Source organism: Garra rufa, chromosome 2 (genome assembly GCF_049309525.1).
Source record: "Garra rufa chromosome 2, GarRuf1.0, whole genome shotgun sequence".
Lineage (NCBI taxonomy): Eukaryota > Metazoa > Chordata > Actinopteri > Cypriniformes > Cyprinidae > Garra > Garra rufa.
The window spans coordinates 66,750,690-66,762,793 of record NC_133362.1 but is presented as its reverse complement, the minus strand read 5'-3'; the positions used below and the strand labels follow the sequence as shown (position 1 = coordinate 66,762,793).

The 12,104-nt window shown below is 36.3% G+C and overlaps 1 protein-coding gene across 1 annotated transcript in view; it reads left to right on the top strand.

Annotated features, from left to right (window-relative positions):
* The window catches only part of LOC141326053 (uncharacterized), a 117,471-nt gene that overhangs the window by 36,968 nt on the left and 68,399 nt on the right, over positions 1-12,104 (top strand). Inside the window, exons 5-7 of the mRNA XM_073834754.1 lie at positions 590-2,387; positions 3,828-4,001; positions 4,078-4,251. Of these exons, the coding sequence (XP_073690855.1) occupies positions 590-2,387; positions 3,828-4,001; positions 4,078-4,251 (2,146 nt within the window). The remainder of the gene's footprint in view (positions 1-589; positions 2,388-3,827; positions 4,002-4,077; positions 4,252-12,104) is intronic.

The window sequence follows — 12,104 nt, the reverse complement described above, 5'->3', positions numbered from 1 at the left end:
ATTGGAAGTCCTGGTTGCTATAGAAACAATCGGCGCTTTAAGGCGTGTACTCAGCACCTAAAAAATAAGCATTTTATAACACTATTGGAGCACAAGGAACCATGTTTATGGAGCAGTTCTTGTAGGATTTCTTTGGTGATTTAAAATATGAAATTTAATCTGCACTTGCAACATGACTTGCCTTAAAGGGACTTTGGTGTAGATGAGTTTAATTGGATTAGAAATAACATAGAAGAGAAGTTTGATTGAGTCTCAAGGGGTTGTGGGAGTTTCAATAGTGTTGATCATTTGAACATTCCCTCAATGTAAGTCTATGGGATTTTTCCCAGTTTTAATCCTCATTTAAAAAAAAAAAAAAAAAAAAAAAAAAACTAAGTCCCATCAGTTAGAAAAGATCCAGCAGACTGGAGTCAGCCAGTCTGAAGATCTGGCCTGAGTTTGGAGTTTGTAGAGTTAAAGCTCTAGGAGGAGCAGCAGTCAGAAATGTTAGTCTCAGAAGAAGTTTAACTTTTAAACTATAAGTTTAAATAGATGATATGAAACCTTTTTTTTGTGAAATTTGTTTTTATGTTGTTTTATTTGTTTTTAGTTATACCGCTGGTCAACTTCTTGAAAACTCACAAAACCAACATGAAGAAGAAAGCAGAAAATATTTTTGAGGGCAACAAACAATATGGCACGGATCTGAAGGCTGTTTACACAGAACTGTTCATCACAGAGGGAGATATGAAAGATGTCAATCAGGAACATGAGATTCTGAAGAATGATGATGCTCTAAAGACCCAGAAATCACAGGACAAACCAATCAAATGTGAAGATATATTTAATGAACTGAGGAGAAAGAATGAGGAGAAGATTGCGCTGACAAAGGGAGTCGCTGGCATTGGGAAAACTGTTTCTGTGCACAAATTCATCCTGGACTGGGCAGAAGATGAAACCAGTCAGGATATAGACTGTGTGTTTCTGCTTCCATTCAGAGAGATCAACATGATTAAAGATAAAAAGATCAATTTCCATGAGTTTCTGCTGAGATTTTATCCTGAATTGAAGGACCTGGAGAAATCTGAATTAAAGGACCTGGAGAAAAAGTTATATACAGAATCTAAACTTGCGTTTATATTTGACGGACTTGATGAGAGTCGCCTGCGTCTGGATTTTAAAAGTAAGTCAGTGAACACTGTTGAGGAAAGATCATCTGTAGATGTGCTGTTCACGAATCTGGTCAAAGGGACTCTGCTTCCATCAGCTCTTGTCTGGGTGACATCACGACCAGCAGCAGCCAATCAGATTCCTCCTCGATGTGTAGGTTTGTTCACTGAGGTGCGAGGATTCACTGACCAACAGAAGGAGGAGTACTTCAGAAAGATAATCACAGATAAGACTCTGGCCTACAGAATCGTCAAACACATTAAGACGAACCGTAGTCTCTACATCATGTGCCACATTCCTGTGTTCTGCTGGATCACTGCCACAGTACTTCAGCATATTCTCATCTGGAACAGTGAAGAGAACATCAGCACAACACTCACTGAAATGTACACCCACTTCCTGCTGATACAGATGGACATGAAGAACCAGAAGTACGATAAACGAGAAAAACAACAACATACCAAGCTCCTGGAATCAAATAGAGAAATGATTCTGAAATTAGCCAAGCTAGCATTTGAACAGCTGAAGCAAGAAAACATTGTGTTTTATGAGGAAGATCTGAAAGCATGTGGTATTAATGTGAGTAAAGACACTGAGTTCACAGGAATGATTGCTGAGATCTTTAAGAAGGAAGATAGCCCCTATGAGACAAAGATTTTCTGCTTTGTGCATCTGAGTGTTCAAGAGTTCCTCGCTGCAATGCATGTGTTCATCTGTTACCTGAACAAGAACATGAGAGAGCTTCAGATTTTCTTTGATAACTCTCAAAAAAATATCACATTGCAGGAGCTACTGCAGGGGGCTGTTGATAAAGCAATGCAGAGTAAGAGAGGACATCTGGACCTGTTCCTGCGGTTTCTGATGGGAATTTCTCTGGAGTCCAGTCAAAAGCTTCTCAAAGGCCTGATCAAACACACTCAAGACACCACAGAGAGCATCAGACAAACAACTCAATACATTAAACAATTACAAAACAAGACTATCAGAGATGAAGCTTTAGTCAACCTATTCTACTGCTTACTTGAGCTCAAAGATCATTCATTATTTAAGGAAATCCAGAGTTACATCCGTTCAGATGAACATCCAGGAAGAGAACTCTCCTCTTCAATGTGCACATTGCTGACCACAGTACTGCTGATGTCAGAGAAGGTTCCGGATGCGTTCAACCCAAAGAGGTTCACGTCTCCTTCCAACTATGAGAGACTCATTCCAGCTGTGAGATGCTTCAGAAAAGCCCTGTGAGTAATGTCTTCTGTCTTCTGTCTGGTTTGACATTCAGATTTGCTGAATCACTGTTCAAATATATGGATGTCTAGTTATGGGATGATTTTAGACTCAAATTGATGCACAATTATCCAAGTACTGCATACATTTTCTGCATGTATCTTACTAACCACAAACAAATGCCTTTCAACTGATATCAGTGTAATTCAGGATTAAATGATTGTGCAGCGATTTGTACAAACACAGACATGTTTGCAAATAAAAATGTTCTGTTCTGCATTAATATATCATAAATTGCTTATGCAAAAAGGATTCTGTGCATTTGTGGATCAGGTGACAGCTCACGAACCACACGCACCACTAAATGAAACTATAGCTCCAGTCATATGTGTGCATTCCATTGCGTACGGTTTTGTGAATGTTACATTGTGTTTTCTTTGTTTCTTTTTTGTTTGGCTTTTCCTCCTCTGTCCGTAGAAATGTAATACAAATGTTTTATTGAACTTTTCTAACTTAACTTGTCTTAAGACAGAATAGTTTATAGCCTTAGTAGGTTGTCAGTTATTAATTCCTTGTATTATTATTATTATTATTATTATTATTACTGTAATTATTATTAAAGGGCTGTTATAGTAGCTCATTTGAGCCATTAGTAATTGCATGTTTATATCAAATTAATTATACTATATTAATCTTTTCCTTTTTTATTCTATCTGTTTTCTTTTTATTCATTATATAATTTATAAACAAAGCCCTTGTTACCTAACCCTAAACTATTTAAAAATATATATAGTGTTATATAATATATCTTCAATATCTTATCAGATTTTTTTATTACACAATTAACTAAAGATTAACAAAAACTCACTGGCTTGCTCTATTCTTTTTCTATTTCGGTTTTCTATTTATTTGTTACATAATAATAATAAAAAAACTTCCTGCATTAAGCTAACTGAGACTTGTCATAGCACTTATTGCTCATTTGTTAAATTTGATTGCTTACATTTGTCTGCATTTGTAAGTCGCTAGTTTGCTTAAGTCTTAAAAATATATATTCAATGAACATTTTGTCAGATCCACTAGTAAATTAAGTTATTTTGATTAGAATTTGTCTACTTACAATTTTCTTTCTTTAAACTTGTGAGACAATTTTGATCTCCAATTAAAAAAAAAAAAAAACTTCTAATTTATCCAGAATCATACAGCTTTAGTTCACGTTTATTACTGCATACAATTCATTAAAATAAAAGTTTAATTTCACAAAGTACAAGCAGATATCAAAATGATACCTACATTTTTTTTTTTTTTTTTTGCATTTTGTGTTTTTCAGTTGAATAAAATACTGCTTTTCCTATATTTCATTGAGGATGTTTTTAAAAAAAGTTAACAAATTTTGTGTCGGGCTACATTATATATTTACATTAATATGGCTGTTTGTTTTGATCTTTTCACAGACTGTGTGGGTGTAAACTCACTGCTCAGTCCTGTGAGAGTTTGTCTTCAGTTCTACAGTCCTCAAACTGCCCCCTGAGAGAGCTGGACCTAAGATACAATGACCTGCAGGATTCTGGAGTGAAGCTTCTTTCTGAAGGACTGAAGAGTCCAAACTGTCAGCTGAAGATACTGAGGTTTGAGTTTGAAATACTTGATTTTTTTTTTTTTTTTTTTGGGGGGAAAAAAAATCACACTGTTGTTCTTGCTCAGATGTTCCTCGTGTAATCTCACTGCTCAGTCTTGTGAGAGTTTGTCATCAGTTTTGAAATCCTCAAACTATGTCCTGAGAGAGCTGGACCTGAGTAACAATGACCTGCAGGATCCTGGAGTGATGCTTCTTTCTGAAGGACTGAAGAGTCCAAACTGTCAGCTGAAGATACTGAGGTTTGAGTTTGAAATACTTGATTATTTATTTGTTTAAAAAAAAAAAATAATAATAATAATCACACTGTTGTTCTTGTTCAGATGTTCCTCATGTAATGTCACTGCTCAGTCTTGTGAGAGTTTCTCATTAGTTTTAAAATCCTCATACTATGTTCTGAGAGAGCTGGACCTGAGTAACAATGACCTGCAGGATCCTGGAGTGAAGCTTCTTTCTGAAGGACTGAAGAGTCCAAACTGTCAGCTGAAGATACTGAGGTTTGAGTCTGAAATACTTGATTATTTATTTATTTTTTGGGTAAAAAAAAAATCACACTGTTGTTCTTGTTCAGATGTTCCTCGTGTAATCTCACTGCTCAGTCTTGTGAGAGTTTTTCATCAGTTTTGAACTCAAACTATGTTCTGAGAGAGCTGGACCTGAGTAACAATGACCTGCAGGATCCTGGAGTGAAGATGTTTCTTTCTGAAGGACTGAAGAGTCCAAACTGTCAGCTGGAGATACTGAGGTAACTAGTTTTCCATAAAATAATTAATAAAATGCTACCACAATAAATGGCAATTGATTTTTGTCAACAATCTGCTGTCAATGTCAAGTCAAGTCAAGTCACCTTTATTTATATAGCGCCTTTTACAATACAGATTGTGTCAAAGCAACTGCACAGTATTTAAACAGCACAATAGTGTGTAAGTAACGCATTATTGTAAATAATCAATTTTTAGTTAAAGGCAGTTCATCAATGAATTCAGTGATATCATCGTCAGTTCAGTTCAAATAGTATACGATATCGCTGGAAAATGTCCCCAACTTAGCAAGCCAGAGGCGACAGCGGCAAGGAACCAAAACTCCACAGGTGACAGAAATGGAGAAAAAAACCTTGGGAGAAACCAAGCTCAGTCGGGGGACCAGTTCTCCTCTGGCCAGACCAATGTCTGTACCAATGTCTGATTGTAGAGAACTCATCAGGATCCTGTGGTGTAGCGCCGATGGCCGTCAAGGTTGGCGAGGTCTTTATTGATGATCCGCCTTGGAGCTCATCTGGTTGACATCCACGGCTATTGAAGTCATCTCTAGGTGGTGATCCATGATCTAAGCTGGGTACGGACTGGATCCGGGGGACTGGAGTGACCATCTGATCCGGATACAGGCTGGATCTGGTGGCTACGGTGACCTCGGAATAAGAATGAAACAGACTAATATTAGCGTAGATGCCATTCTTTTTACGATGCAACGAGTGCATCAGGTGTTATGGAAGGTGTTTTCGGTTCCGGTTGACCTAATTAATGCAGCCTAACAATCCTTTAACGGATTTGAACTTTAGAAATGTGTTAATGATTTTATGTGTAAGCCAGGTTAAAGAGATGTGTCTTTAATCTAGATTTAAACTGACAGAGTGTGTCTGCCTCCCGAACAGTGTTAGGTAGATTGTTCCAGAGTTTAGGCGCTAGATAAGAAAATGATCTGCCGCCGGCAGTTGATTTTGATATTCTAGGTATTATCAAATTGCCAGAATTTTGAGAACGCAGCGGACGTGAAGGACTATAATACGATAGGAGCTCGTTCAAGTACTGAGGAGCTAAACCATTGAGGGCTTTATAAGTAATTAGCAAGATTTTAAAATCTATACGATGTTTAATAGGGAGCCAATGCAGTGTTGACAGAACCGGGCTAATATGGTCATACTTTCTGGTTCTAGTAAGAACTCTAGCTGCTGCATTTTGGACCAGCTGGAGTTTGTTTATTAAGCGTGCAGAACAACCACCCAATAAAGCATTACAATAATCTATCCTTGAGGTCATGAACGCATGAATTAATGTTTCAGCATTTGACATTGATAGCATAGGTCGTAATTTCGATATATTTTTAAGATGGAAAAATGCGGTTTTGCAGATGCTAGAAATGTGGCTTTCAAAGGAGAGATTGCTATCGAATAGGACGCCTAGGTTCCTAACTGATGATGACGAATTTACAGAGCAGCCATCTACAGATCTGGCCATTAAAAATGCGTCTATTTTCACGCGGCAGCCTGCAATTCGGCACGCGAGGCCACGCGTCCTGCCGCAGCGGCTTTTTTAGATTTTTTTACAACGTGGTTGCACTTCATACAATATCCACCAGGTGGCGCAAGGAACAACATTCTGTAGCCAAACCCTGCACAAAGAGGGATATTTGGACAGTATTTATGTCTGTAATTCATTCTGTATGTAACGGCAAAGTATTTATAATTTCGTTTCTTTTTTATTAAGGTAATTTAGAAAAAAAAAGTTTGGAGCATTTTTGTTCGTTAAACGTAAGCTTTTTGTTTCTTAAAGACCAAGCGGCAGACAGTGAGTTGACCTACTCTGTGTTTCTATTTGCCTTCTCAAATCACGAATTGGCTAAAATAAAATCCATTGATGTAAAATAAAATATATAAATAATAATAGATATAAATATGCGCTATTAGGTGCATATCCAATCGTTTACACGAGAGTGCAAAACACATTTTTAGGACATGAAGGCTCAAGCTCGATCAGTTACATTTTTTTCAGTGGAAAATATTTAACCGTTATTTTTTGTCAGACATGATAAATATGTAGAAAGACTTAAATTACTACTCAACGAAAAAAACAAATAGAAAACAAAAACTGTTTTTATTATGAAGCTAGTCCGTAGAGATGCATTTCTCTCTAAAGGCGCGCGTCCAACGAGGATATGAGGACTGTTAACTGCATCATCAGTGACTCAGAAAACAGTAGTTTATAAATAAATAATTGAAATATCTCCTTACTATTAGACAGTCATGGTATTTACTTTTGCCAGTGTTTTGGCAAACTGTGCTGAACGTGCGCTTAATGCTGCTGACAGGAGCGTCCGAGCCACTCTTGAAAGTCATGGTACTGATGGTAGCCTGGTCTCGTGTTTCCCCCAGCGCTGAATTTTTTTTTTAAATCACCACTGAATGTCTAAAATATAATATATATATATATAGTTAGTATATAGCGGGAGCGGGCGGAAGTGGAAGAAAACCTCATGGGAGTGGGACTAGAAAAGCGCTTTGTTACAGCCTATAGACTATTCATATACTTCAACATCAAATAAAAAGTTATTCATAAGCAGGAGCCGTTTCATTATTGTTTTCTGTTCTTTTTTTCCTCATGAAGTTTTATTAGATTACATTTTCCCCAACCGACAACCGACGTCGTTATAACCGACAAGATTGTTTTTTTAATCAGAACTGATTGGTGGCTGTGACACATTAAAAACAGCTAAATTCGTTTTCGGGGATTAATTTCACACAAGCAAAAAGCAGCATAAACATCAGAACGTCATGCGTAGAGCTTATGCGCAGAGAAAAACCTAGGCTGTATATAAAAGAAATAAATATGACCATATGTGAAATATATTTTTCTAAATGAATAATAAATTAACAAAACGAAAGAGAAAAAAATAACAAGTAGCCTACAAAATTACAAAATACATTATAAATTTCAACATTTTAAACCAGCAGCAAATGAAGATTTGCATGTTTGAGAGGTAACTCGTCTTTTTCATACCATTTATACAATTTAAGATACACTTTATTTGATTGATTTGTGTAAGAGGAGAAATATAAACTGTAGTTTGGAGTGTTAATTTATTTTATGTATTATTATTAGTAGTACAATTTTCTCTAGATTTCTTTTTGCGTTTTTTGTGCTTTACATTATGGTGGCGCGCTGCCCATGCACTTTAAAAAAAAAATTAAAGGAAAGGAATCCATTTACATTTGGCCTTATGTCTATGTAAGTACTATAGCCTACCCTAGTATTAGCATATCCTAATGTGGAAATAATGTAGACAAATAAACAGAAGGCTAATTTTTCAAAACAATAAAGATTTTATTATATGACTGACAACGAATACAAAAGTATCACAAGTGCTAAGGACTAAGATATCAGGATTAAATGATATCTGTTTAAAAAACTGTTTAAAATGAAAAATATAATTTTATTGCATGTCGCGGGTTTATGTGTTGAGACACGGTGTAAGACAAAGAAACAGGTAAGACAACTCTAGATCAGAGCAACCCCCTTCCCCTGGTTTGCATTTGTATAGCTCCTCTCCAGTAATCATTTACATATAAAAGCTACACCGAGGCCAAGGTGACATGAATCATGGGGGGTGTCAGGTGCTAAGCCTTCCACATCAATTTTTGGCAGTTCCCGACAATTAGACAATTTAGACAGTTTGCAAGAATATTTAGTATCACTGGTGTGGAAATGCTGTTAGATGCCGTTGGAGTAAACGGGAGTTGAGAAAGTTGAAAGTGAGTGACAGACGCATCCTCCACTGGGATGGCAGATCCAGTTATTTTAGTCTACTTTGAATTTAGTGTTAATAAGGTAGTAAGTTGCATTTCCCGTACAACGACATAACTCGCTGGTTAACCTCCATGTACGATGCATCGTTGTGGAAACGAACTCAGAGTGTTTCCCGAACACGGTCGCATCTCCGTTGTTTAAACCACATTAGTTCAACAACTTAGGGCGGTTGTTAATGGCGTCACCGAGTAATAACTTCTGCTATTTAACTGATTAGGGTCTCTCCAAAATGCAAATATTTCAAATATTTTTGTTCCCTGTCATTTCGCTTTATTTGATGTTGGATTCATTGCGCGTTCTCTCTTACGTCACACTCCGGGGTTCCCTCAGGCATTTGTGCACATGTGCACTATTCATACACAACGCTTATAAAGGACGCACAAAAATACATAGAGTAAAACGCATTTATTTTTAGATAAAATTGAGGATATAGATTGTACTGCTTGTTAGCTTGCAAACTGTGACCAAGAACATAATTTATTAAGCCCAGATTTGTGTTACTAAGAAGCAACAATGCTTGTAACCACAGGTCAAGAGCTGTAGTTCCAACCATGTAAGTTTGTGACGCTGTTTGCGAATGTTCGTTTGAACTATGGTTGGTAACGACGGAACTTGCGACCATAGTTGGCGATGCTTTTGGGAAACGCACCCCTGGTTGCACAATAGAAAGAAATATGCAAACACTAGCCATGAAATTTCAACACAAAAGTTTAAAGATCGCTCAGTTATTTTTCAGTTATCTTAAAAGTAGTAATTAATGAGGCCATCAGCAGCAATGTAAGGAGAGAAATGTTTATGAATAGCCGAATGGGGGTGGACCGGTCTTTCTTTGAAAGTGCCATTGTAACAGAAACTGCTGCCCCATACATTATGGTAAACATCGGAGCACATCACCGTTTTTACCAGGACAATGACCCGAAGCACTCTGCTGCAGGCAGACTCATTGAACAAGGTATAAACTGGGTTAAGACTCCCGCCGAATCCCACGACATAAATCCCATTGCAATGGTGTGGAATGCTCAGGGGTGCGTTTCCCAAAAGCATCGTTAGCCAACTATGGTCGCAAGTTCCGTCGTTACCAACATAGTTCAACGATTGGGTGTTTCCCAACACCATATAGTTCAAACGAACATTCGCAAACAGCGTCACAAACTTACATGGTTGGAACTACAGCTCTTGACCTGTGGTTAGAAGGATCGTTGCTTCTTAGTAACACATGTGGGCTTAAGGGAACCCCGGAGTATGACGTAAGAGAGAACGCGCAATGAATCAAACATCAAATAAAGCGAAATGAAAGGGAACAAAAATAGTAAATTACTCACTAGGTGCCATGTTCAATATAGCTGCATTTTTGAGAGACCCTAATCAGTTAAATAGCAGAAGTTATTACTCGGTGACGTCATTAACAACGGCCCTAAGTTGTTGAACTAATGTGGTTCAAACGACGGAGATGCGACCGTGTTCGGGAAACACTCGTGACTAAGCTAGTTCGTTTCCACAACGATGCATCGTACTATGGAGGTTAACCAGCGAGTTATGTCGTTGTACGGGAAACGCACTCCTGATAGATTATATTCGAAAAGTAGCAAAACCAACTACAAAGTCTGTTTTATTTGATGCCATAAATAAATTCTAGTTCGAGGAACTTACAGCAGTGGCATAAACACGAGTTTAATGCATAAACAAACCTACGTGACCATAGTAACTAAGGATTATCAGAGAAAGGTTTATTAATATTTTATTTTGAGTTAAGAAATTATTATATTAATTGTTATAGAAATTAATACAATATTAAAAAATTATATTGGCAATGCTGTATATGGCCATGCTGTCTGTGCACGATTTAGACTGCATTCACAAGTGTATCATGAATAAATATTACATGTACTTCAAATTAAATAGCCCTACAAGAAACATTTCATGCATCCCACACAGTCTTGTCCTTTAACTTATCCTTTTTTTTCCGTATTATTCGTTTATATTCGTTATTTTCACCTTCATTTTTATCTCTGTACATAACATTCTGGGCTGCATTTCCCGATAACGATTAATCTTAGCGCTTAAGAGCGTTTTCTACGAGTCATTTTGCGAACATTCTTTATTGTTTCACGTGTGTGTACCCAAAATGCACTTAAAACAATTGCAAATTGCAATTAATAGACAAATCATTGAAGAATGAATTATTCACGTAGTTTCATTTGGAAATAATTTAATCTTCACATAAAATAGGCCTACATTCCTTCTGTTAACTGAAAGTCTTTTTTCTGTGTTTGTATTAATATTATTATAATTATCATTATTATTACTATTACTAATATTATTTTTATTAGCCTGTTATTTTTGTATATATTTTTATTTTCGTTTATATTCGTTTCCCCGCCTTAATTTGGCTCCCTTTACTTAACGTTCATGTAAATGATTCTGTAAATGCTTGACATATGCTCATTAATCGTCACACAAGGGGATAAATACAATCAAAAAGTCAAAACTTTATTGGCATACTTGTCAGGCGTTAAAAATAAATACCCCTAACCAGTTATTTAAATAATAATAACCTAATAGTAGTAATAATAATAATAATAATAATAATAATAATAATAATAATGTGTGAATTAGAGATAGAGAACTCTACTTTTTTCTTTATTGTGAATCGGTTAACCTAAATAACTTTCTGTGTATGCTATTTGCCATATATTTAGCAAATATTGTAAACGACAATTATGCCAATAAAGTTTTGACTCTATGATTGTATTAATGCCGTGTGTGAACATACGATTTACAAATGGAACGTGAATGATTCACTCGACAATGAAACACTATATAGGTTATAATTAGACTAAAAAAATGAATATATATATATATATATTCACAATATATATATGTTAAATTCAACCTATACACTGCATTCCAGTAAAAATCCCAGCCATATAGCATAATCAAAGCTTTAATGGCATGTCAGCATTTATCATTTAGATTCAGAATGTTAAAAGATCGAAATTAATATATATATGTATATGTTATGTATATGTATATGTTATATTCAACCTAATAACTGCATTCCAGTAAAAATCCCAGCCATACAGCTTAATCAAAGCTTTAATGGCATTTCAGCATTTATCATTTAGATTCTGAATGTTAAAAGAGATAGAAATGATAGGAAAATTAACGAATATGAACGAATAATGTCCGAAGAAGATGTCCTCTCCAGGTCACCGTACAAACAGGCTACACATTTAGCTTAGAGTGATGTTTGCTGCCGCTTTAGTTCTGTGCTTTACATGACTGCCCCCTACTGACTCATGTCTTTCCTGTGTAAATGTGTTTTCCGTGTTCCTTTGGAATACACCGGCGTCACGCGAGACCACTTTACTTCCCGCGCGCATTTTAAATGGCCAGATCTGTAGTATTAGACTGTGTTTTAGGTCATTACTTGTGGAGGTTTTAGGTCCAATAATTAATACCTCTGTTTTTTTCAGAATTTAACAGTAAGAAGTTATTCGCCATCCAGTTTTTAA